Here is a 27222-nt window from a genome sequence, read left to right as displayed (position 1 = left end):
GTAAAAGGATCTGGTGGTCAATTTTAATGTGGATCCAACAAAGAGGCATTTTTTCTTGATTTCTCAGAGAATAATTCATGGATCTCGATGAAAAATACATATTTCGGGGGACTGATATTAACGAGTGTGTGTAATTTGGTGCAGATCCAAATAAAAATCTTCACCTAGAGAATTTAAATGTGGTTTCATAAAGGGGCTTGTTGAGGTTGACGCTCTATACCAGGTGACCTTCTGGTTTTCTCAGTCACAAAGTAAATGCAAAGTAATGATTCCAATAGAACATAGAACTGTCCAGTCAACACCGGCAACATTCACGTTTCATTTTATTGTTTTCGTTGTGTGTTATTTTATACAGCCCACTATCACAACACCCTCGGTACAAAGATCATCAAATCAGACAAGGAGATAAAAAGAACCAATCCCCACCCCTTAAAAAATGCATACAAGTATAAAAAAAAAAGCAAGAAACCTCCGGAGGAGCGAGAGAGGAGTGATTTCTCGTCCTCTCTCCTCCAGCTTGTGACGGAAAATATCTGAAATGACCCTGAATCACGTAGACATTGGGCAATAAAACCCAAGACAGTGGTGTAGAGGCTGCACGGAGCATCTTCATCTCCTTCAGCAACTGTTTCCACATTTGAGTCACTGTTAACAAATACTCAAAGTCCAGAGACGTGAGGATTCTAAGGAACTGGTCTCTCCTGCATTAAATACAATACCGTCTTTTTCTTTGACCTCTTGAGATCCTGCCCATGTAGGCACAGGCTGCTGAATCCCATTAAAATGTTGAAAGGACTCTTTGTGTAAATGGTACACTAGAGCAAAATTGGCATTATGTCTCCATTCAACCTCAGACTGAATAAGACACGTTCCTTCTTGTCTGAGTCTTTGGTTTAAAGTCAAAAGTCCTCGCGGGTCCAATATTTGGAGCCAAACTCTTAAACCTTTAGTTCCACAAATTCTCCGCTGAACATTTGTTGGACTTATTTCAGTTTCCTGGAAAACGCTGTGGAAAACTACTCATTACAACACTTCACTTTGATTCGATTCATTTTATTTAGAAAAAAAACAAAGCACATTGACCTGAAAGAATATTTCCAAAAGACAACAACATTGTAATATTTAGTGCATATCAGAGTTCAGTAGTGCCGTTACATTCGTCATCAGACTGCCAGGTGATTAAACACAGCGGTGTTTTACAGCAGATGGTGCAAAGTAGGAATAGCAGACATCCATCCACCTCAAGAAAAACTGTCCGGTGCACAACATGTCCAACAAGTCAGACATGATGACGTGTATTGTCAGCGATGAAATCAGTAGTTATTATCTCCTGTAGTTACTGTCTCTTGACCCATTGCCGGTGTCCAACATGTCCATCCAGCAGACATTGTCGCACGTCGAGATGTTTCCACTACGAGCCGATTCCTTTCGCCACACACGATCCTCTGTGGTGGGTCCTTGACGAGATCTGTCTGTGCGTCTGCTGGTCCAGCTCCAGTGTGTAGTTTTGGTCCTGGACGTACATCAGGCCGCCGAAGGAGTCCACTATTCCGTAAAGGACCGCAAAGACGGTCAGCGCGGTTCCAATAAAGTACATCTTCAGGACTGCTGCCGCCATGGCTCCAGTGGGAGAGGACAATTGGCTGCGGGGAAGAGAAGAAAAGAAAAGGTCAGTTAATTATTGCAGACTTCTGGAGATGTTATCCTAAAACTGGGCTTGGTAATTCCTGGACAAGATAGCAAGACGTACTTAAAAAATCTGCAGCTATCACCCCCTGCCAACTCTCTCTTCAAAGCTACGCCCTCAAACACATGGACAGGCACTGACAACTCCTCGGACTGGAATTTTATGGGCTTGCAAGCTTTGGGCTATCATCTCAGCTTCTGTGGTTTTTGTCTACGAACTCTGATAACATGCGGATGTGGATACAGGAATAACAGGAATATTTAGGAGGATTAAGTGAGTTTGTTTGTGCTTGTCGACCAAACCGGTCGACAAGGGCTAATGTTAGGATTAGGATTAGTTTAGGTTCAGGTTTAGGTGTATGTTAAGGTTAAGGCAAAGTTTAACCTTAGGTTAGGTTTAAGTTAGATTCAGGTTAAGATAAGGGTTTGTAATTATAGGGAACGTTAGAGAGTGTCTCTTGGAAATCAATGTAATGTCCTCTGAGGTCATGGAGACACAACTAAGTGTGTGTGTGTGTGTGTGTGTACTCTCTGGTTCTTTATATACTGTATGTCTAGTCACTGACTGTGATGTCGCCCTCTAATGCACTTGACAACATGTACATTGTCCTTAAAAGGCTTGTGATGTATTTAAAGACTGCAGAAAAAAAAACAACGAATTTACAGTAAACGATGCACCTAATTTGGCTGAAAATGTTTGAGTGGCATTATATATCTCCCTGTCTTTCCTTCTGTCTCTATGTAACCTATATATATTCTTATATACACTTTTTATATTCTTATTATTTACGTGTTGAATATTTTCAATGTTATATTTTGTATGGTTTTAACCCTAATATTTTGACATCTTGCATATATTGTTACGTGCCTGACATCTATTCTAATTTAGCAGAAATGTATAAAAGGAAGCTGCTCTTCATCTTCGTATAAAACAGCCACCGAACACCACAGCTGAGGCATGAATTGCCTCACCAGGTTATTGTGTCGATAAATTCCACATAAAACAGCGTGAACATAGATTTCTTTGTACATTTTAAACAGTAAGGAGCACGGGTAAAAAAAACATATTTACAGATAAAGAATTAGTAATTAATGATTTATGGAGAAGGGGGTGAGATTAAACAAGTTTGTACTTCTTCTAACTCCTTTTCGAATACTTTGATAAAACCATAAAGCGTTTAATGATATTTTTCTCCTCATCAGTTTGTAAATAAAACTTTTTTCAGTTTTTTTCCCCCACTTGTTTGTGTATTCTGTCAAAAAACAGGAACTTAAAGAGACAGTGAAACCAGGACATAGAACATGGATTCAAGAAACACTTACACACAACATGCCAACATGCCAACACAACGAAAGTGAACGTGAATTCTTGTGAAAGTAAATGGTAAAAACACGTGGAGTCACAAACTCACCACGCACTCAGCTGATCCTCTGTTTATCCTTCAGAACGCGTCAACCTCACAGAAACCCGCTGGTGTTGCACCGAGTAGTTTTTTTGTCACACGTTCGATTCCTGCTGTTGAACGACGACGATCCTCATCTTATCTGCCTCAGTACGAGCCGTCGAGCTCCTTTAACAGCGCCTGTGCGCAACAGTGACATCACCTGAGACACGGCAGCAGCAGCAGCTTCCGGCTTCTACAAACCCCCGCCCCCCAGGGAAGTTCAGAACTTTCCACTCACTTGTGTTGTTTTTTTTAACTCTGAACACAGCTTAGATTTGAATCTGTTTTCACTTAATGTTGATTTTTAAGATTCAGACATATTAAACAACAATTTATTTGATTTTTATGTGGTTCTGGTGCATTGGATTCGAGTCTATCTCCTGCACAGTTGTCGTAGCTTTACTGTTGCCAACATTTGCCGAAAGACTATATTTAAGTTTCTTGGGAATCAAAGACACGAGATACGACACATCGTTTGATACCAGTCCACTATTCATCTGAGACTGAATGTCAAGTATTTAGTCGCAGATTAAATCAATTCTATGTCAGATTTTCATGTTGACCTTGTGACACCACGGTATGAAAGTTGAAGAGGAACTGCTCTGAGGGTTTTGTGGCACCAGAGGGGGCTGGGGGAAGTTTCAAAATGTCCGTGAGTCAGCGTTAGCTGGGACTGAATAACACAAGTGTGAGCAACAGTGAGGAAACTGATCCAAATCGGTCAGGAATTCTCTTTTTGGTGTCTGAACCTGCGCTGAGCCCGATGTTTTTTAAGCACATGCAGTGAAAAAGAAAGAATATCGAATATCGATTTAAGATTTTGGTCCGAACTCGTCCAGACCCGTCGGGACCCATCAGGCTTGGGTTGGGTATCCACCCTGTGTTGTCGAGACTCAAGGCAGTGAATGAAAAAGACGATACAAGTTAAATCACTCATTTAAGAAACCAAAAGTGCTAATTAATCCTAAAGCGAGCATGAATGTCTGAATTTCACAACAATCTGACCATCACTACAGAAGTTGTTGAGACAATTCACCTAAAACCACAAATGTCAACCTCATTGTGGTGCTAGAGGGAAAGTTAGAGGATGCTCAAAGTCTGTATGTTCATTTTCTTGATACAATGAATGTATATGGGAAAAAGAAGAATTGTGGCCAAACTACAAGATTGTGCTCCTGTAATTTAGCTCGTACTCTTTTATTTTATTTATTTGTTGCACTTCTTTTTGAGACTTTGAACATGGTATCTGATGAAGAAAATACAATACCAATCACTTATAGTAAAAGTAAAGTAATTTTGTATCTCCCACAGGATAAGAGGAGGTTTAAGAGCCAGACATTACCTTGTGTTTTCACCCTCTTGTTAAGGATCCGTGAAGACAAGAGTGAGTGAAAGTCATTTAGCAATAAAACTAATTGTTCGGCAGCACATTAACCACATACACACACACACAGCTTGATGTGCTTGCTCAGACCTGTTCCTATTTATCATTAAGTGATATGTAATTTAGTCATATGCAAAAGTGGAGATTCCAATCTTTTGGTGTGGGAAATTCCACAATCCAGAGAATGAGCACAGCTTATTAACTCTACTGGTCCGTCTTATTTGACTTCACTTCCTCTGCGTCTTGGAACAGTTTCTGAGGAAACTCCGTCACCCTCCCGAGAACCACTGACACAGTTCACTGGAGGGATAATAGCACTACTCAGCAGATGGGAGACGTTTGCCTTCCAGGCTTTCTGCTATAAACCCTTTGCGAGTGGTAACTGCACAGACAGGCTCGTTTTGTTTTTTTCAGCTGAATGTAACCGAAAGTCATTCTGCAGATTCCTGACAATAAATTTCCCTGCAGGTGAACCCCACCCATTTGTGTTGTTTTAATTTTCGTCAATCAGATTTGTCATCACGACAACTCTCACAGCAACACTACTGTGAGTTATGAGTCAACAAAGTTGAGGATACTGCAACGTGTCAACTCAGACAGTCACAGCTGACTCACAACTTGCATGGAATTCAAATGATTTCTTCTATGTGGGGAAGAATTGATACCTTGGAGCGCTTCAGTTTCAGAGAATCCGGTCTTGTGATTTCTTGATAAAACCAAAGCAGAGAGTTGTGTAAGCAGCCTCTAGACCAAAGCCTCGAACATGAGGTCTTTGCTCTGACTCACTTTTTTTTTCGCAAACGGCCAAAAATGTCTACTTTCCCAGCAGCAACTGAACGGCAGCCAATAGTTCCGATTACAGACACACAGACACACACAGACACATCAAATCCTTTTGTTTAACATTTCTCTTCCAGGACTTAGAATAGATGACACTCAAGTACAACAAATTATAAGTTTTCTATAGTGTGTATATGCTGTTGGCTACATACACTGAAAAGATGACAAAAGACTCTGGAAGCTCTGGTTATTTGACGCATTAATCCACAAAGTTAAGATCATAAATGGTATTAATTAGCACATTATATTGATTACCTGACTGACTCAGAATATACAAATAATGAACACGTTTTAATGCATAATAGTATTTAACAGATGCAATATGTGGACTAGAAACTGATTTATTTCCTCTTTGAAAAACAGAAATCTGCTCTTGGGGGAAATCCCTGACTCTTATGGAGTTTGCAGCAATAAATCAGTGCGTCCACTAGATGGAAGTGTTTGACAGTTGTGGAGAGCAAATAAAGTCTCATGTGCTGCGGGTCTGGAGTGATGTTCCTACATCTGAGTGAGAATAGTAGAGGTAATAATAGATCAGTGAATATGTGGAAATACACAAATGACTCTAAAGCGACAAACAACCTTTTTTTTACTCACCAGACTGATTTTAGAGCATATTTGATTCAAGGTAGTGCTTTTAAATATTGTTTTTACGTTTTCTCCCTCTGTAGTCTGTAACTATTGGGATAATGTTGTGTGTCTGTACCATAGACAATTACTTTTGATGTAATTTAGAGCCAGAGTCTGCACAGTAGTGATCATGTTGGGGTGCCGTGGTTTCGAGGTCCTGCAGATACATGGTCTCGACCAATTGGGAGTCAGTCCCAGTGTCAGCCCGTTTTAAATGCATCAAATAACTCATTTAAACCAAACTTACTATAAAAAACACTAGGTTTTTTTACCTATACTGCAGCCAGCCACCAGGGGGTGATCAAGACAATTTGGCTTCCCTTCTGGGGAGCTGTCATGTGGACCATCTTTATACATAGTCTGTGATTTGTACTGTTTCTATTAATGTGTTTAATTAATTGAGTGAAAAAAAAACATTTGCGTACAATGGTCAATGGTTTTCTAATTCGTGAGAACGGCTGCTGGGAAAGGCGAAGCACGTCTTTGGTGCAGATGAGTTCAAGTTCATGTCATTTCCATGACTCCTGACACGTGGGGGCCACACCAGAAATTAAAACTTAAACATTTTAAGTTAAGTGAGCACAACAGATATTCTGGCAGGCGACGATCTTGGTCACATGTTACGAGTGTCGTTTCACAATCGCCGTGTTTGGAATTCACTCTTCAAACCTATGAGGATTCTCCGTGCTCCAAGAGTGTCCTCACTGAACTATCTGATATGAGTCACAGCTCGAGTGTGACGCTGAACTGACAGCACGTCACAACAGGAATAACTGCACAGAATAACTGTATTTCATTTACTTCTCCTGTTTGGACAAGTCCATAAAAGTGAAGCAGCTAAATAGAACACACAACATCACTCAAGTGCTTTTTGCACTGTGACAGATCCTCCATGTGAAGTATAGTTAATAACCTTAAAAGGTGGTGTGTTCCATAAATGTTTCTATTTATTTTGTTCAGTGTGTCTTCAGTCCCACATTCCCACCAGCAGTCGAAAATATTCGGTGTCAGCTTCACTTTCTCTTAAATGTTGTTATTTATTCTACATTCACTTTCAGTTAGTGACATTTTATAAAATTTTACAACCAACTTTAGTTCACCCCTGAGCTGTGTTATCTTAGGTTTGCTTAGTGTGCTTTATGGTGAATGTATATGAGACACTGCGCACAGAGAAAAGTAGGTGGCGGTCGCCCAACGGCACATTTTTTAGCCTCGGTAACTCAGACTGTGTTTTACTGACTCTGTCTTGAGAGAGCTTTTCACCAGAGCCACAGAAAACAAGATGCAATTGTTCTCACAGGCCGTGTTGAACTCAGGCTTTCTGCAGGTTTCAACAAGTTACATTTTAATGACTCTAATGATTAAAGTTGAAGACCTAAGTCAAGTACGACAGATACAAAGGAATATCAGAGTCCAAGAATTACTTTTACTTAATTGAAGATACCGAGTTATGTCACACAAACGCATAAGATATGCTTTCACATGAGTGACATTAATTCTCACCTGGGTGTTTGTAGACTCAGTTATCAGTTCCACTTTGGTCTTCTTTGCTGTTTTATTACAGTGTGCTAACATAGAATAATAAAAAAAAAAAAAAAACTTAAATCTGTATTGCTTTCTATGATCGTTTTCATGTTTCTATGTTTTTATTTTTAGTGTCTCTCTTTTAAATTATATGTAAAGTGTCTTTGAGTTCCTTAATAAGCTCTATACAAAAAGTATCATTATTATTATCGTATAGAAGGAACTAAAACATAAACTAACTAAACAACAAAAATAATCAACAACTAATTTCAAACTGTGTCAAATATTAAGGACTTTGACATAATCCTTAATATTTTAACATGTTTAAGACTCTTTAGGCCGAAAATTCAGATTATCAAACTTTCGACATATTAAGACACCACAAAATAAAACTCAGCTAATCGCAAATTAAATTATACCTAATAAGGTGAAATTGTAAAACACAGTGGTGCAAAATAAAATAATTTAGAGAACCTTGTATCTGTGGTACTATTGATTCAAACAAGTCCTGTGCTGTATCAGAGAGAACTAGATCATCTTAGAGATGTTTCATCACACACACACACACTGATTGCTCTTTTGTTGGGAATGGTTACCCTTGTGTTAAATCTTATGACTCTGATTTGTCTCAGCCCGTCAATGACTGCCGACACTGTGCACATGACAGTCATTATGATTAAGTGATTAAGTGAGTCTGAGGACACGCACATGTGAAACTCAGAGTGTGCTCCTCCCGTCGCTCCTGCATGTGACACAAACCCTTTAATGCCACAGATGACGCGGGTTCAAGGTGCGACAGCAGCGAGGAGCTAAACTCAGATACGACAGCAGCATCACCACATTCATCTGTTCAGATTACACATAAACATGAAGATTTCTTTTTTTTTTTCAATATTAAAAGCCTTGATTTAAAGGATTTGTTATGTGCACTGTGTGGGTGAGGGGTTTCCGTTAACACGTGTCGGGGAAGGCAGTGGGTTGTAAGTGGGGAACTTACTGGAGCCTCGGAGGACAGGCTAAGAGGATTTTCCATCTTAACGTCCCAGCAGCTGTCACAAACATTCAGTCACCTGGAGGTGATCCCTTTGAGAAGAGTGAGGGCCCCAAGTGTGTGTGTGTGTGTGTGTGTGTGTGTGTGGGGGGGGGGGGGGGGGGGGGGTGGGGTGTGTGTGTGTATGTGTGTGTGTGTGTGTGTGTGTGTGGGGGGACCTCTTTAGATGAGGATCCTTAATCGAGAACAACAGTTTCCCAAAATAGAACAGTTCAACACAATCATCCCATTTATAGTGTGTTTACAGCTCACTATAGTTTGACATGTGAAATCGTTGGTGCCACAGTCTCTTGAGGTGCTTTTGAAACCATTTGACGTTATTATGTAACGCTGAAACACTGGTGCAAGCTTCACTCGGCAGTGTCAAGTATGTGTTGTGTTGGATCATATAAGTCTGACCTCGGGCCTCTGGCTTTTCAGGAAGTGACATGTTTCTTCTACGAGGCCTGCACAAACCATGAGAAGCCAAACAAGTCATGCCTGTGGTAAGAGGAGCTAAATTTACACGTTCCCGGTTCGGTTTTGGAGACAAATAAAAAGTAACACCACCACCATCTTGCTGCCTGAGCTGTAGGAAACTGTGCTGCTCTCTTTGCACCACGTGGCCAGATCCTGTTCATTCTAATGCAAAAAAAAAAAAAAAATCCTCTTTGTGAAAGTGACATGGTGCCGGCGATAGATAGAAAGCAGGATTAACTGATGCGTGGAGGGGGGGGGGGGGGAGACATGGAGGGAGCCTCGTGCATGGAGCACTCAGCGGGACACTGCCGCTCGCTCCATTCAACTTGTGGAGGATTGCTCGGGGGCCACGACGGCTTTATCCCACATGTAAGTACAGTGCCGTGTCCTGCGCCCTTCCATTTCCCTCCACCATCTCCTCCACTATTTCAAAGACATCGGCACAGCCGCCCCTCTCCACAACAACAACGCTCTGCTGCTGCTGGCATCATTACCACAGCAACACCCTCTCAGTGGGAGAATCTCCTAGGTGGACGCCCTCTATTGACACGCCTAGAGGTAGCTGGTTGCCTTTTTGTAGGCAGGTGCATCCGTTGCAGGAGCAGAAGGAGTCGCCTGCCACTGGTTGGTCTTTTTTTCCTGCTTTTCTCTCTGTCTCTGTGGGAACACCTGTGTATCTAGTCTGGAAGTTAGCAGCAGAGTAAACAGAGCAGGCAAAGGAATTCAGATAAGAAGATTAGACACAAATGGGGAGTTTACTTTTTTTTTCTTCCCGCAAAATGTAACTTCCAAACTTGCTAAACGTTGGTTGTGAAGCTCATATAATAACAGGGATTTCAACTTTCTGCTGTTGGGACCGAAACGTGACCTTCAGCTGGTGGAAACCTTGTCTGTTTGAAGACAAGAAAAACTGGCGAAAGGCTGCAAAACAAAGCAAAAAGGGCCACTGGACTCAGAGACTGACCTTGGACCGATGATGGAGGGGTATGGTTATGAGCACTTTATTGCAGAAGGAGAGAGGGAGAGCCAGGAAGCGGATTATCGGAGAATTGTGGGGGACACCCAGCTGCCACGTGCGAACGTTGGATCCCGGGAAGGTGAACAGTACCTCCGGCAGACCTCGCATGGCCATGGACACGAGACTGCAGCCCAGAGATACAGCGCCACGCGCATCCAGGCCGGCTTTGGCCCAGAGAGGTGAGTTACTGGAAAACACGAGGGAGAATTTGCCACTTTCAGGTGTAACTCACACTTTGTGTACGTTATTTGTTTCATTAATGTGTCACAAACGAGTTTCCCAGCAGTTTGCTATACATATTAGTAGCGTTAATGTCTTTAGATCTCTGCAAAAGATGATGATGCTTGGTCAGTTTCTCTGATTGGCTGCACCTTCATGACGCTGCACATGTAATCAACTTCATGCCACTGGGTCGGTTTACACGTCCACTCACACTTGCATTCAGATCAGCTTGCAAATGCCCTCATGTTGTTAAGTCCCCTGCTTTGTGTGACGGCCTCGGAGAGAGCACTCTAGTCCTGTGAGCAGATGCCAATGTAAAAAAGGAAAAACAACAAAGCAGAGATGTTAAGTTGCCAGGTCCTATTTTTATCGTTGCTCCCCTGCCCCCCCCTGCACACACACACAATTCCACAATGCATCATCATCATCAAGGGAGGAGAGAGTGAGCGAGCGGCGTGCTGCAGGGCGGATGAACAAGGCTGAATCGGCCGCTCAGAATAGCAACAGTGCATAAAAGGAACCAGTGACCGATATATGCAATGACCGACATTTAATTTGACACAGACACAGGGCCGGGGAAACGGATCCACCTTCGTCACCTCGGCAGACACATCCAGGGACCCTCACCTCAGATTATTGGAACAAGGGAGGACCAGGGAGAATGTGTTGGGTTACAGGGAAACGCTTAATCCCACCTCTGAGTCCTAATCCCTAACTTCTGACAGGAAGGATCAGCAGTTCACTATGCCATAATTAGCAACCTCATTATACTACACATTATATAATATGATGTTAGCTCTTTATTTTGGTGATACTGCATGGAATATCAGCCATATATTGAGGAGACTTGCTAAAAACACATTCTTGGTGTTGCTAAAGTATAAAACAAGAAGCCGATGTCCCTCTTTTCCCTGACAATTTGGTTGTAAAACCTTTTATTCTGCTGCGTGAGGCTGTAGACGAGGCGATAACAGACACTGACAGGCGTATTTTTAGTCAGTTAGAGAGCAGCACTGAATTTCTTTTGTCAGTAACTCATGCCAGCCATTTGTGCTGCCGACAGCTTGATAACCAGAGCAGCGCGCTGACAGGACTGTCAAGCAATGTGAGCGGGCATGTGTGTGTGCACTGCATTCTGGGAAGGTTTTATGTTGTTTGCCTTAAGTCAAGAGATTTACAACCTATTGTCTTAAGCATGATGAGGTGTTTTGCTTATTTACTCCATTTTTAAAAGACGACTTATTTACTTCCTCTTTCCTTAATGTCCTTCCTAAGCTAATTACCAATATTGTCTTCATGGTTTTAATTCCCTTAATTTCCTGCCCTAAATATCTGTAAACACCTGTATTTTACATTCCCTGACAAAACATTGAAGAAATATAGAATTAAACGCGAGTCTTCTTCCTTCAGACAGCAAAGCCGCAGCCTCAGCTACGCTCTGTCTCACGTGGACACCCCCCCGGCACGCTCACTACAACTGTTATCATGTGAATAAAATGTGCTCGGCTCTGACCTTTCACTGTGCTTAATCCAGTTTAGATGATTTGACTTGTGACCAAAATTCGCAGCAGCACCTCTTGAATTCAACGTAACGTTTCACTAAGTTAAAATAAGCATGGAGGGTTTTTTTTCCACTTTGAGGAAGGAAATCAATACGTCCTTGTTCTAATTTTTTCTACAGATCAGGGGAATGACTCAGACACTTGAATTCCTCCTTTTTAAAGTCGTCAGATACGTCCAGCAAACAAAATGAGGATTTATTTATAATAAACACAAATTAAATAATTTATTTATCAAGTGATCTATATTTTTCCCCAAAAAGATTAATGAAAAACTGAAACCATCAGAGATAAATTTGAGGAAATAATCAGACTGGTTATCTTTGGAGTAAAAGTACTTCATCACAAATAAAGGTCGAGGTAGTATCAACGGAATAAACACAAAAATATCAACCGTACAAGTACTTAATAGACAGAAATATGAGGTTTAAATGTGAAATCTTAAAGGACACCACCGACCTAACTGCCTTTTTAATTCTCTCCCTTCTCACTCGAGACTGAAAAGGGTTAAACAACAGACTCCAGAATAGTACTCAGTAGAACCAAAAGACTCCTGAATACTCGTAATCCAGCACTGCAGGCCACGCGGAACGCTTTTAATAAAGGGCAATAAAGCACATGTCCTGTTTTTATAATGCACTTAAGTACTTTATCTGGTGGTTCGCTGCTGCTGATTATCGACCTACAGGTGCTAGTGTCCATACATTTTATATGTTGAGGTTTTATTTATTTCAGCTTTGGTTTTATTGGTTGAACGCGGCTTTTAGGATGTATTATTCTTTTCTTTTTAAGGGATCAGATTTTACTCACGTGTTTCATATATTTTGAGTGTGTGTGGTTGTTTTCTTGACTATGTTTGGGTGAGACAAATTTCGATCAATCTGAATCTTCATGTGAAAATACTACATGGGCATGTGCAAAATTTACCTTTTGAATTTAGTGGATGAATAGAGATAAATAATGGAGGCAATCAAATAAAGTACCTGAGTAATATAGTCGAAGTCCAGCACAGACACACAGTCTTCATGACTTCAGAGGACATTACACTGACTTACGATTTCCAAATCCATAGTTAGTACTTGCCTAACCCTAAACCTAACCTTAACCTAGTGTAAGCCTAGTACTTGCCTTACCTTCACCTAAATCTATACCTATCTAGTCCTAACCTTAACCTAGACCCAACCTAAACCATAGCTACTACTTGCCTAAACCAGAACCTAACCTTAACATAGATTAACTTTGGTAATTGCCTTACCCTCACCTAAATCTATACCTAGACCTTACCTTAACCTAGACCCAAGCTAAATCATAGTTACTACTTGCCTTAACCTATACTCTACTTTAACCTGACCTTAAAACATGTCTTCAGCTTAATTAGTCATTCTATTTATTAATAGAAAATGGAAGGTATTTATAGGAACTTGATTCTAAAGATAAGATAATCAGTCAGGGATGAACATCAGTAAAGTAATAATCAGTAGCGTGCGATGTTTATAATGTAAGGAGATATAAGAATAAGATGAAATACAGATATGTGGAGTAAAGACCTACATGAGGACAGTGTAAACAGTTAGATCCTAACTAAACACACACCAGGATGCAGATGGTTAAACACGCCTCTGACTGGAGACAGGGGATGTGACGCTGCTGCTGCTCGTACATAACACCAACACACACTGTCGGCACACGCTCACACACACACACTCTCCTCTCTCCACTTTTCATGCAGACCTGCACTTTCACGTCTCGGGGCCACGAGGTGTTTTTCATCCACTTTGTCCTTCCAGGTAAAACAAAAAATCCTCCTCCTCTTCCACCTCCACCTCCTCTTCCTCTTCCTCGGTCCTCGTCCTCCAGCCCGAGTTCACACCGGGGAAAGTTGCCTCCGTCCTCCCGTCAACGTGGGCATCGTTCTCCTCGCTGCTACAAGCTAACGTTACCCGGTCCCGGGGTGGTGGGGGGGGGGGGAGAAAGACCAGACGTCGCCGGCTACGTTAGCGACGCAGCTGCAGTGATTTTATACGCGTTTCTTATCTCGAGAGGAGAAAAGCTGCGAAGTCTGAAGTTGTTCCCATTTTTTAGTTTCTTCCTGCTGCGAGGCTAAAATAACCACTGCTAATGCTAAATGCTAACGCTCTCCCCCTCCCACATGTCTGCACGCAGCTCTGCCCCAAAACTTCACGTGTGTGTGTGTGTGTGCGGTTTTTCTTCTTCTTCTTCTTCTCGCACATCTGCACCAGATGTGTCAGCTTTATGCGATATTGATTTTAAATACCCAACGAGCTAGCATCGCGGCTGTAGCCACACCAGATGTAGCTGCAGAGTAAAGTGACTGTTTCAGCATTAAAAGGGTTATTATTATTTATATCCAGCATTTATTTGCTAAATTGCCTTTTTTAAATGTATAATTCACGTGGCTGAATGCAACTCCAGCCACGTGAGCAGCTGGCTGATGAAACGCGGTTAGCTTAACTGGTATTTTTAATAGTACTGTCGTATTCACTTAAAAACAGCTGTTATTATATAGAGCTTCCTGTGGGTTGGTTTTCTATCCATTTATTTAACTTCCCTCGCCTCTAATGTTATAGATAATAAAGTACCACCACCCGCTTTGCCGTCCTGAACATGTCAGATCGATTCGTCATCATTCAGCATCAACCTGCATCCAGCACATGCAGCTGGAACGGAAGCCCCACGCGCAGCCTCGAACGCGGCACCGAACTCCCTTCAGAGTTCCGGCTAATTGTTTCTTCTCTCCGTCCTCACGACTAACTTAATCCCATTAGTAACATATCATTGGTTGTTCAGCGTGTGACGGGAGCCTCTCTTCAATTCGGCTCGTGTTTAAGACTAAAAACACAATGAAGTGCTGTTGAATTTCCACTTTTAGCTGCTGTAGTTAAAATGCATTGAGGCTAACGTTAGCTTAAATGCTAACGCTGTTGTGATGATGTGATGCGACTGAAATGTGACAGATGCCAACACGGATTATCAACTGTAGCATTGTTGTTGTTATCATTGTTGTTGTGTGTCACTGTAAAAACAAAGGTGGGTCAAGTGTGTGTGTGTGTGTGTGTAGCTAATGTTTTGCTAGCTTCTGATAAAGTAATGTAAACAGACAATTCACTCCAGCGATGTGATGAATAATGTATTTGATTCATTTTATATTATTAATCAGCCTCAAGTTTATTTATAAACCATGCGCCACCGGCCTCAGTGGTCCGGGTAAAAGTCAGTGGGTCACACGGACACATTTCACCGGGACACGCGGTCGTGTGGGGACTCCTGCTGCGTTTGTTGAAATCACGCTGTTTCCCAATGCGACAGATTTATGATCTGTAAACAAACAATGGTTTTAATCTGATGCAGAGATATTTGTGATTTATCTTTATTGTTTTGTTTTGTGCACAGCAGGGGTTGTTAGTTTTAGGTTTGAAATTATACACAAGTGTGTGCACGAAAACCCCCAAAAGTTTTAAGCCGTGAATCCTGAAATGCGACTGTTAAATACTTCATATATGTATGAATCATAAGAAGAGAAGGGGTCAAGAATGTAGAACTGAAAAACAATAAACTCTTTTATAAGACAATTACAGCGTTAACAGTAAAGTAGAGTTCATGTCAGCTTGGCACAATTGAGTCTGGACTTTCTCCAGATTTTTAGCAGGCGATTCTGCGCTCAGACTCTAACATGCAGCCCCTCTGGAGAATGTCAGGAGTTGTGAAAGCAGCTTAAGACAGTTTAAGGACACAAGCAATAAGAGTCCATGTCTTTTGGTTTAGCTCGTTGTCACAACATGCTCCCTGGCGACACACAGGAAGCTGTGTGAAGGGGATGCACTGTCCTTGAGGGTGTCAGACAGGGAACTCATCACACCTTTCACTTAGTGACAGACGAGAGGACGAAGGGGATGCTGACAATTCTCCGGCATCGTCTTTGTTCTCTCCTGCGCCCTGAAGAGGCCTTTTGTCAGCACAAGATTATCACAGGACTGTTAATGCTTTCATAAGAAGAGGAAGCATCTGGCACCTGCTCAGGCACAGGCGCTCTGACCTGATGTTGCTTGAGGGATGCTGCTGTTGCCATGGTTATGTCTTCCTGTGAGAAGGTCATTAAAGCTCTGCCTGCAAAGGGGACGTCTAGTGTTCTGGCGGCGCAATCCTCGCACTGTCTGTAAGATGAGCATCTGCTATGTGATTTCCGAGCTGTACAGTTGATTGAAGTTGCCTCTCCTTGTTATTTGGCAGCATGGCGGATTACCTAATCAGCGGCGGCACGGGCTACGTACCTGAAGACGGACTCTCGGCTCAGCAGCTCTTCTCGATCGGAGATGGCCTCACATACAAGTAAGTTTCCTTCTTCACAGATTTGGAACTTTTTTCCTTTTTTAAAAATCTCAGTTCAGTAATCAAATCAATTCATAGTGAGGTCTCCTGATTTTTTAAAACCTCACCTCCGCGCACCGGTGGGTGAAGTGTTCGCACAGTGCTTTGTAATGGCCAACGCATTTTGAACCAGCAGATCTGACCAACAGGGCGTTGTCTCCGACGGTCAAACGGCTGAAGAGCTATGCTCTAAAGGAGATGGGTTGACTTACAAGTGAGTAAAACAAGTCATCTTCCAACTATTTTGAAACTGTGCCATTGAAAAGCCTTTGTGTCTCCGAATGGTGAATTCAAAAGGGGGAAGCAAATGACTGTCCTAACTCTACTTTGAGACAAACCAATATCAAAATCAGAAGATAAACAGAGTGCTCGTTGGATCGCTCGACCTGAACTTGGTCATAGGGCTGAAATTTGCTTCCAGTAGACGTTACTGCTTTATTAGCTTCAACTAACATCACAGTGCACGACCTGTCCTGTGTGCATGATGGAACAGCTTGTGCACTTTCTTGGTGACACTATGCATTATTAAAGGTGCTATTTAAGCGCTGATTGCTCACTTTCTGGTGACACATGCTTTAAAAATCATCACACCTTCTGCCTAAGATAATTTTTCTGAACAAATCCATAATTTTTTGATTTTCTTAATAATTAATGACAAGCAAATTGTCCGTCTCGGATGTAGTGGCTGTTGGACACATAAGCATGAAGCATGCCTCTACTTCTTACCTTTTTGCTTTTGCTGAACTAAAACTTTCTCCAAACGTCATGACTGTGCTTAACTCCTGAATATGTTTTGCCACAGGTGCTGCCACGACAGGGGTGGGGAACCTTTTTCCAATCGGGGGCCATTTCAGTTTTCTTAACATCCTTCAAGAGCCAAACTAAACTGGGAAATTCATACATTGCACTAAAACTTTCTCTCTAATATGAGTTGTCCAAGTTTGGGTCAGTCAGTGTTCGAGCAAGGCTCATGTAAACACCATGTAAATGTTGGTTGGAAAAACTCCTCAGGACATGCAAACAGTACGAGGGTCAAGCTTGTTGTCAGGCACATCAGCTTGTTCCAAGTAAAACAGCTCAACACTCTCCTGAAACCAAACGTGTGAACAAGTTCTGCAAACTCACCGGTGTACTCAGAAGCCTTTTATTCTTGCTGAGTTGGAAAATGCTGAGCGTTTGCACACAATGTACGTATCTTTATTTTACTTTGCCCATTTTTAGCAGCCGCAAGAGGCACCTTCACAAACTCTCCTTCAGATCCTAAGCCGTCTGCTCACTCACCACAAATGTCTCTGTCAGTATGTGGTGTTGTGAAAGCTGCCAGACTTTACTGGAGAGGCTTAATCTCCAAGTTCACCGTATCCAGTTTGGCTGCATTTCTCCAGCTGTAATGACATTCAAGACTTTTTCATCAGTTTGACTGCGAGCACACTCATAATTGTTTGTAAATTTTTCTTGGAAAGCGTGATGTTCCACATCTACTTTTCTTGCCGGTTGCCACTATGCTTGTCAGCGATGACGTCTAACCATGTTTCATTCTCCCTGGCCGTGACCGGACAGGCACACAGCCAGAAGGACATTCGTCATGTTTTTTTAAACATTGCTGTTGTGAAAGTTTGTACTTTTTCCATTAGTTGTTTTAAGCCAACAAATCTACATTTTAAAAGTAATTCAAGCATAGTCTTCTAAATCTTTCCCTCTAAGCAATGCTACTCCTGCTCCGTAGCAGCTAATTGAATGGAAAACGTAACAACGTCTCAGTGTGTCCACGTGTGATTGAATAACAGCCGCCACACTTTAATCAAGCGTATCACGACCAAAGGAAATGCTGCGCACATGATGCCCTGAATTGACATCATGTGAAGTGCAGGAGGAATTGGGGTGAGTGGGTTTAGTCTCAGGATGAAAGAGGCCGTACAAGCCGCTGGTCCTGTGTTTCAACCGTTTTATAACACAAGTGCCACAAATAAGATTTCAGATAACGGCGAAACAGTCGAATATGAAAGTGTTTTACTGGCACAAAAGTCTAATGTTTTTAATTATCTCCACCAAGATTTTGGTCCTTGATCGACCTTAAATTAAAATCATGTCCTGGTGTCACTGTGAACAAACTCTATTTCTGTCCTCACTATTTAAAAAGCCTTGCAGACACCCCGGGGCTTTCCCCTGAACATAGACAGTCTGACAAACTGTATTTAATGTGTCGACGCTGTAAAACACATCTACAAAACATCCCTGTAATATAATTTTCATGCATCATTTTTAGGTATAGGTTAGTTTATAGGTACATACTCTTGTCTTTACCATTCACACAACTCAGTGGGTTTCAGCTAACCCATATTCTTTTATAACTAAACACACACACATAGGACCACATGGTTACGAGCTGTCCATACTGTAGTTGGCCTATCTCACATTTTTTAATCCTTACGGTTAAGTTCCCTGGCAAAGTGCTCCAATTAAACCTTGATAATAGAGTAGTGTAAACCTAGTTGGTGTGTTACAAGCACAGATATATGATTAATTATTTTTTTCACTCGTGGAACAGAGCAAACAGTGGCAGTTATACTCCTTCTGCCAACTGTAGCTAGTCTGTCTGCTTTTGTTTTGACACACAAACCAAATAGAGTGGTGGAAGTCAGACAAATGTTAATCATTGACCCTCCACTAAGGAGTTTATGCTTTTGTTTGTTTGTCTCTTAGTTCGTAGCTTTTCCTAAAAAAAACTTTCTGTGATATTTTGAGATGTGGTGTATGGTATGGATTATCTGCACTTAAAAAAAAAACTTCCAAATGCTTTTTGTGGGAGTGGACATACAATACTGTAGAAGCAGGTAAGACCGGTTGTGGCCATGATCAGTCCTGTTTGGCATCATTTGAACAATCCTACAACACTATATAATAATCTCCAAGCCTGTGTTTCCTTAACATTAACAAAGCCGACTGATTGAGCTCTTGTGCAGCACTGACCCAGAGTCAGTAGACACGGCCTGTGTGCTGCAGCTATGGTTTGCGGCAGCTGCTAAATGCTAGCAGATGTGTGCTGGGCCTCCTACTCGACCTTTACGTTTCGTTTGGGTTGTAAAAACGAGGGGACAACAAACAGGACTCCTCCCTCGCAGTGTCCCATCAAGTGTGGATATTTCAGACTTTTTCCCCTCCACACCCACCACGCAAGAGCAGAGAAGATGAGGCTGTCAGCAGAATATTTCTCATATGTCAAAATGACTGTCGTGAAAATGTCTATTTCTCCCCCTCCCACTCTCGCATACACCCGCCCTGTTCACCATTTACCTAATTCTCTCCTTGAAGTTTCCTCATCTGATTTCTGACGTGCAAAGCTGCCCTCATTCCTCCATCTGTCCCCATCCTGAACTCGCACCCGTCTACTAAAACCACAAATGCATAGTTGCATAGTTTGGTTGAAAAACAACACACCATACCTGTGTCCAACTCCTGCTCATCCAGTCATCTCGCTCCACCTCTCATTTTGGTTCTACATAAGTTAAGGCCACATGTGAGTAAAATACTATCTTTACGAAAGTGCATGTGCAGCACCGGAAATCCTGAAGTCATCAACTAGAAAGAAATGTTCAATTACACCCTGATGACAGTAGTAGAAGAAGAACTTAAACATTTTACTAAAGTAACAGTACCACATTAGCTTTTCTACTTGAGTAAAAATGAAGTACTGCTTTTAAATATACTTGCTGTGCGTAGCCTGTTCCCTAAGCAACGGTCTACTACATCAGCAACTGTGCCAACTGCAAAAAACGTGCAGTAACATAGTAAATGTACTTGGTTACATCCCACCCCTGCCTGAGGCCAGCTCATGATCACTGTGAGAAGTTAGTCTGTTTTGAGTCATGGTTTTGTTGTTTCCGTCACATTAACATCTGTGTGGTTTTCAGTTGCGCTCACATTTGTCCACTTTTCAGTTCAACCCTGTGAATTCACCCTCTTTATAATGTTGGAAACTGTTTCCTGTTTCTCTTTGATATATTTCATACAATTTCTTGGTTTAAACTCTGATCTCTTTTAGTTTCTGATCATTTTAGGGCAGCGTTGATGTTTTTTCAGACCTTTCAGTCCCAAGTTGTGAGCATTACCACATGACTTTGCATTTTCTTTTGTCTTTCAGTGACTTCTTGATCTTACCCGGCTTCATCGACTTTACATCAGATGAAGTGGTGAGTACACCACCGAATGCAGTTATCCGAGAGTATGATGATACCTCTTTCCCACTGAGGCGGGCCAGTTTGAAGCCAGTACCTGATCTCGAACCAGTTCCACAGCCAAAGGACTGGTTCCTGGACAAAAAACTGGTTCCAACTCTGCGCTGGTGTAGAAGAAAGAATCTCTTAGGTCAGGGCCTGGGGACAGGATTATCACGACCGACCAAAACATTATGCAACCACCATTCTTTTAACTCTCAACTCCGAAAACCAGCCCTAGCACCAGGTTCACCTCTGTCGGTTCTATGAGGTCTGTTATTATTCTAGAAAATTGTTGTAAGTACATCTGAGTCGAGATTTAATGGGTGTTTTTGAAAAAGCCAATCGTTTCTTCAGTTTCGCTCCACACCCCTCATGATGAAGTGGAGCAGTGTCAGCAGACAGCCCATTCCTGGCAGAGCCACTGTCTAAACCATCAGCCTTATTACAGTTGAGTCTTTTTAATTTCTTCCTTTCAAACAAACCTCTCCCTAAGACCTCAGGATTATTTTGGTAACTGCAGCTCTTACAAAAATAGCTTTGTTTTTGAGTAAAACTGTCACTCTCTCTTCTCCTCGCTGCCCTGCTATTTCAGCTCGCTGTGGTCACCCACTGGCTGCTCCCTCACCCTCAGGTTTACATCTGTGTCTGGTCGGCTGCTCATCCACGTCTCTCTCGGCAGATGACGGCCGAGTTAATCTCCCGGGCTGTAGATGAAATCCCCCCCTCTTCTGCTTTGTCAATTCTAGAGGGTTTTTAATTTAATTGATATCTCTAATCTCCCGCTGTTCTCCAGCTCCTTTGCGTTAACTGTGCGAGCTGCCCGTCTGCCTCAATGCGTTGTCATGGGTTAGAGTCTCAGCGCGGCCTAGTTTTTCACTGGATGGTCGACCTATTGAAGCTTAAATAAAACAAATGCTTCCAGATTTGGCCTCGGTCCCAACTTTGAGTTGAGAAGTGAAATAATTTCCACACACAGCAGTTTGGTTTGCGTTCACTCTGTGAAAAAAAACGCCACGTGTGAGAGGAGCTGTTGTGGGAAATTCCCTGGGGCCGTGATGTTCTGGACATGTTTTCCTAACTCCCGGCTGAATGTAGCGGGTTAGTGCAGTTGTGCTCTCTAAATGGAGAAAGTGCTCTCAGGTGGTTTTCTCTTGCCTTCACCATGAACCTGTGAGAAAAGAGGCTCACAGCCTCCATAGTTTATGTCTGACACAGATAAGGAGTAAAAACTCAGACATTTTAGGTCTCGTATGCTGGGTTTTTTTTCCCATGTGCAAGGAATGTCATTATTTTCACTCCCTCCAGCTGAAGATAACAAAAAACTGTCACTGTTATGGGAATCGGTGAGAAGAGAAAATTAAACCTGGCTGTGGGAGAGGCTGTGGGAGAGGCTGTAGCAGGGCTCATTTTCAGGTTTAGGTCCCTGAGATTGACTCTGAAGTTTAATTTTCTGTAGACATCTCATATCACAAACTAGAATGATGGACTCACTGGAGCAGAATCTCCTCCACATGATTGTCTACTTTCTTATAATTGAATTATAAAAGAGTAAAGGAAGTGGTCTGATAACCCAAATGATTGTTTACCTCTGCCAAGGAAGTTGTTTTTGTCGCATTAACTACCCAACTGGTTTACATGAAATTTTGTGGAGGGATGGGACATGACCCACAGAAGAATCAATCAAATATTGGTGTGGATTCAAATCAGGCCTCCTCCCTCCACTGAGTCTGGAAACTGGTTTTGTAGTCTTTGCATAATCCCGTGAACAAACAAACAGACACAGGTGAAAGTACAACCTCTAATAGAGGTGATAAAACCTTAAAGACACACCAAAGCCAATATGTATTAGTTAAAATGAGTCTGTCTCATAAGTCTGCTTACAATGAACTTACTGGCCTCTTGTTAATTGAGGGTTTTGTGTCACTGAAATAGATTTTAAGACATTTAACACTTTGAAACAACAGTAGAGTCCTGTATATCTGTCTAGTTCATTCTGCCCCCTAGTGGATTATACACAAAATGTCAAACGCACTCCAATGTGCATTACTGTCTTGTTTTTGTCTCCAGGACCTGACATCTGCACTGACCAGGAAGATCACCCTGAAGACCCCTCTCATCTCCTCCCCCATGGACACCGTCACAGAGTCGGCCATGGCCATCGCTATGGCGGTAAGATGACGCTTCCCCAAAGCTGCTATTGTGGAAAGATAATTCCTTAATTTGATCATCCTATAATCTACTTATCCTTCCTTTTTTGAATTTTGAATCGGGCAGCTAATGGGAGGCATCGGCATCATTCACCACAACTGCACGCCAGAGTTTCAAGCCAACGAGGTCCGCAAGGTCAAGGTAAACGAAGATTATCCCTCATAGCAGATAACTACTTTAAATATCTATTTTATGTTGTTCACTCATTACGTGTTGTCATATAGTTGTAGTGTTTCTTGAGTTTATGGTAAATGTCTTCTTTTTAGGGTGTGTGTGTGTCTGTGTGTGTACTTATCCTGTTGTATTCTTGTGTTTGTATAACACTGTTCAATAATCATTGTGTGTGTGTGTTCTTTGGCTTTACGCTGCTCTTGCTTGTCTGCATAAATCAATGGGGAAACGAACACAATAATTAAAATACTTATGTTTGGTTTTGGCTTCCAGAGGTTTGAGCAGGGTTTTATCACAGACCCAGTTGTGATGAGTCCGCGCCACACGGTGGGGGATGTGTTTGAGGCCAAAGTTAGACACGGCTTCTCTGGTATTCCTGTCACAGAGACAGGCAAAATGGGCAGCAAACTGGTCGGCATCGTCACCTCCAGAGATATCGACTTTCTTTCTGAGAAAGACCACAGCAAACCTCTGGGGGAGGTGTGTATCTTTCCTTTCTTGTTTCCTATATACATCACTTGAAATTTGTTTTTATTGGCATCCCTAGTAATTCTTACATTCATCTGGGCCGATGATCTTCTAGGCCATGACTAAGAGGGAGGAGTTGGTTGTGGCTCCAGCCGGTGTAATGCTGAAAGAAGCTAATGATATTCTGCAGCGCAGTAAAAAAGGTGAATAGAAGTTTGTGCATAAAATAAAGCACGTTTATAGTGTAAGTATTTCAAATTTAATTAATCATCCTGTCATTCATTCTCTCTGTGACCAGGCAAACTTCCCATTGTGAACGATAACGACGAGCTGGTGGCCATTATTGCCAGGACGGATCTGAAGAAGAACAGGGATTACCCACTGGCCTCCAAAGACTCACGCAAACAGCTGCTATGTGGCGCCGCCATCGGCACCAGGGAGGACGACAAGTACAGACTGGACATGTTGGTGCAGGCTGGAGTGGATGTTGTTGTACTGGTGCGTGTTTTTAGACGTTTAAGAATAGAGTTTTTAAATATTTGAAAATGATCCTAAAGCCCTAAAATGTTGCCTCCTTAATTAATGTTTCTTGTCTTTATAAATAACACACTGAATTTACTTTAACCAAAATTGTTTTTGCATTTCTAGGACTCCTCACAAGGCAACTCGGTGTATCAAATCAACATGATAAATTATATTAAACAGAAGCATCCAGAGTTGCAGGTGGCCGGAGGAAACGGTGAGTTTGTTGACAAAAGAAACAAAAGTTTCTGTTCCATTATAAACTAGAATTTCTCTCAGTAGAGCGCGAATCTCCGCCTGGACCAAGATTTGCCTTAAATTCAAACAAGCTGTAGTCTTTGCATAATCCTGCTGACAAATGGAAGCACAAGGGTGAAAACATAAATTCCTTGGCGGAGATAATCATGTGCTTATGGGTGGAATAAAGCATTAGTCAAAGGACATTCATTTTGTAATCGTTTTTATAATGTCCCCAAAATCTAATACTTCTCTTTTCTGTTTCTCCACCTGCAGTGGTCACAGCAGCCCAGGCCAAGAATCTGATCGATGCTGGTGTGGATGCGTTAAGAGTGGGAATGGGCTGTGGCTCCATCTGCATCACACAGGAAGGTACTGATCCGTTTTACTGTGTCGTCTCCTAATCACAGCTTGTTTTATCTTTCTCATCGTCTGAAGTCCTGGTACCAATTAAGCAGCTGCACATTTAGATATAGGAATAAGAATATTAGGAAGTTGATGTATGATTCTATATCGGCACAAGAAGAAGGAAAGGCGATCAGTCGCCAGCAGTAACAAATACCCTGAGACCACTCCTAGTTGTCATGGTGATCTACCAAGGCCCCGATCTGGGTTGCCATGGGGACCGGCCTCTCGTGCTCAGACTAGGTCACGTTCATCAGCGAGAACAGAAGAGACACGTTTCAGCAAAAAGGACATGAACCTGAAGTATCTCAGTAAAATGGACGCTGCGTTCTGCTCGTCCCAACTCCTGCATCACCCCAGCACGCTGTGTGATTTGTCTCCATGGCGATCGTGTTAAATGATTGTTTATCTCCCTTCCAGTCATGGCGTGTGGGCGGCCCCAGGGGACCTCCGTGTACAAGGTAGCGGAGTACGCCAGGCGCTTCGGTGTGCCAGTCATTGCTGATGGTGGCATTCAGACCGTGGGTCATGTGGTGAAGGCTCTTTCACTCGGAGCGTCGACTGGTGAGCTTGTGACACACACTGTCGTAACATCTTCCTGTCAACAAAGTGGTTCATATCTGCAGTGAGGAGGTCAGGTTGGCTAATACAAGAACGCAGGCATGACTCTCTCCCGTCTCCCACGCCAGTTATGATGGGCTCATTGCTAGCGGCAACCACTGAAGCTCCGGGAGAGTACTTCTTCTCAGACGGCGTGCGGCTGAAAAAGTATCGCGGTATGGGCTCCCTGGACGCCATGGAGAAGAGCACCAGCAGCCAGAAACGCTATTTTAGGTACATTAAGAGGTCACGAGTCATGAAAAGCCAAATTGTGGCATCATTGGCTGAATTTACAGTCTGTGACCACTTGGGGAGAGTGTTTAACTGTGTGATGTCTTTTCCACAGCGAGGGCGACAAGGTGAAGGTAGCCCAGGGCGTGTCGGGCTCGGTGCAGGACAAGGGGTCCATCCACAAGTTTGTACCGTACCTGATAGCTGGGATCCAACATGGCTGCCAGGACATCGGGGCAAAGAGTCTCTCTGTCCTCCGGTGAGTAGTTTATCCTTTTGGGGATTAATGGTTACAATACAAATGTCAGCTTTTCTTATTATATTGAAGACTATTTGTATTTTGCTCAGTTCCATGATGTACTCCGGGGAGCTGAAGTTTGAGAAGCGAACCACGTCTGCACAGGTGGAGGGAGGCGTCCACGGACTCCACTCGTAAGTAACACAAACACTCACAACTACACATTTGGTGCTTTCCATCAAACATTTATTCTTGCTGCTAATAAACAGCTTTGCTCCAGAGCCTGATAGATGATTGATGTTAGCAAATTGCTGGAAGTGAAAGTAAAGTTTCTCTATAGTTGCAAGAAAGTTGCTTGAGAAAACAAACAAAGCAACAAAAAACTATTGATGTTTTTAGTGCCAGTATTTGCTTTAATGATTTAATTTTGTTTTATACTTTTTAATCTGTGTTGATTTAATGCATTACTGATTATAATCTGGCTTTTCTATAACGTTGCACCTATATTTTATCTTGTGAAGCACCTTGTAACTCCAGTTTTGAAAGCCACTAGTTTCTAGAAATAGCTTATTGTCATTATTATTTTCTGCTTGGAAATGTGATGCAGGTTGTCAACCTGGTTTTTATATATTCGAGCAAATGCTGATCTTTCTTCCATGTTTCTTCTCTTCCACAGTTACGAGAAGCGGCTCTACTGAACGGGGGTGAGGTGGCTGGAGTGAACATCGGCGGTGCACGTGAGCACACACGATCTAACAATGTCCCACACGTTAAACAAAAGAAATCCGGTTCCCACCCACTGCACCCCCTCTGGCCCTGCTCCTCCGTGTTGTATCCACTGCTGCTCTCTCTCCGATCCCAACCGAGCTGCTTGGTTTCGGGAAAGAAAGACGCACGGTAGCGAAGTGAGAACCTGACACCGACTGTCTGAACACCTGGGATTTTGCACTCAAGAAGCGGCGCATCAGGGTTTTCAGAATGACATGCACACCTGTATCTTGAGTATGCAGCCTGATCCCAATTGTGTTTGTGGGTGTGAAATACTGACTGTCTGAATGAAGTGTGAGGAGTGTGCGTGTGAGAGATATAGTTTGTGTCCTCTTTTTGTCCCCTTATTATTATTATTATTATTATCATTATTATTATTATTATTGAGTCTAAAACAGCCATGGTGCAGTTTCCATCAGCATTTATTTTTATTTCCGGCTTCCACGCTGACCAGCAGAGCTCCCTGTCGGAAGCCTCATGCATCCTACTTCTTAAACACACTCGTGGTTGTGCAGAAGACGAGATGAAGCACTTGTGTGTATGTGAATCATGGCAATCCTCCCTTTCTTTTCTCCTTTTTTTTTTTTTGTTGCGTTTATACGTCATCACAGATTTAAGCTACTTAATCAACGGTAGCTGCTTCTATTTCAGTGCATATTGTTTACTTTGTGTATTGTGGATCGCGAGGTACGAGACATTTGGCCGATGGCAGTCATGTTGGCGATGTCATTTCCTCCACCGTCACCTGAACACGGTCGATCGATCTCCAACCCACAGTCTTTAGCACTGTGGACATTTCATTCTCCCCTCAAAGACATGTCGAGCCAAATAATCAGCGTCCTATCTCAGTGTGTTGTGTTCATATGTTGAGCACGGAAGGGACCAAAAAGCTGAGGATCAGGTATGTTTAAAAGAAGACAACCTAAAGTGTATCAATCAAAACTAGTAAATAA

The 27222-nt window shown here is 42.4% G+C and overlaps 1 protein-coding gene and 1 long non-coding RNA gene across 7 annotated transcripts; one reads left to right on the top strand and one right to left on the bottom strand.

The window, feature by feature from the left end:
• Positions 1 to 804: 804 nt before the first annotated feature.
• Positions 805 to 3286, bottom strand: LOC117757464. The gene is made up of 2 exons (XR_004613123.1): positions 3099 to 3286; positions 805 to 1643 (listed from the first exon to the last, which is right to left on the bottom strand). It is a non-coding gene; the product is annotated as an uncharacterized LOC117757464 (long non-coding RNA).
• A 6419-nt stretch (positions 3287 to 9705) lies between these two features.
• Positions 9706 to 26275, top strand: impdh1b (IMP (inosine 5'-monophosphate) dehydrogenase 1b). Of its 6 annotated transcripts, none has more exons than XM_034578640.1 (16): positions 9706 to 10216; positions 16067 to 16165; positions 16341 to 16418; positions 20346 to 20394; positions 22489 to 22590; positions 22696 to 22770; positions 23074 to 23280; positions 23384 to 23471; positions 23567 to 23766; positions 23917 to 24007; positions 24304 to 24399; positions 24853 to 24996; positions 25122 to 25266; positions 25379 to 25522; positions 25612 to 25695; positions 26178 to 26275. In XM_034578640.1, exons 1-16 carry the CDS (start codon positions 9993 to 9995, stop codon positions 26197 to 26199), a joined length of 1848 nt encoding a protein of 615 aa, XP_034434531.1. In that variant the 5' UTR covers positions 9706 to 9992; the 3' UTR covers positions 26200 to 26275. The 6 variants fall into 6 exon arrangements, with proteins under 6 accessions (XP_034434531.1, XP_034434530.1, XP_034434532.1 ...); XM_034578639.1 differs by having other exon boundaries at positions 16338 to 16418; XM_034578644.1 differs by lacking the exon at positions 9706 to 10216 and adding an exon at positions 13453 to 13605.
• The last annotated feature ends 947 nt before the right edge of the window (positions 26276 to 27222 follow it).

Source organism: Hippoglossus hippoglossus, chromosome 23, assembly GCF_009819705.1.
Source record: "Hippoglossus hippoglossus isolate fHipHip1 chromosome 23, fHipHip1.pri, whole genome shotgun sequence".
Classification (NCBI taxonomy): domain Eukaryota; kingdom Metazoa; phylum Chordata; class Actinopteri; order Pleuronectiformes; family Pleuronectidae; genus Hippoglossus; species Hippoglossus hippoglossus.
This window is presented reverse-complemented; position numbering and strand designations above follow the sequence as displayed.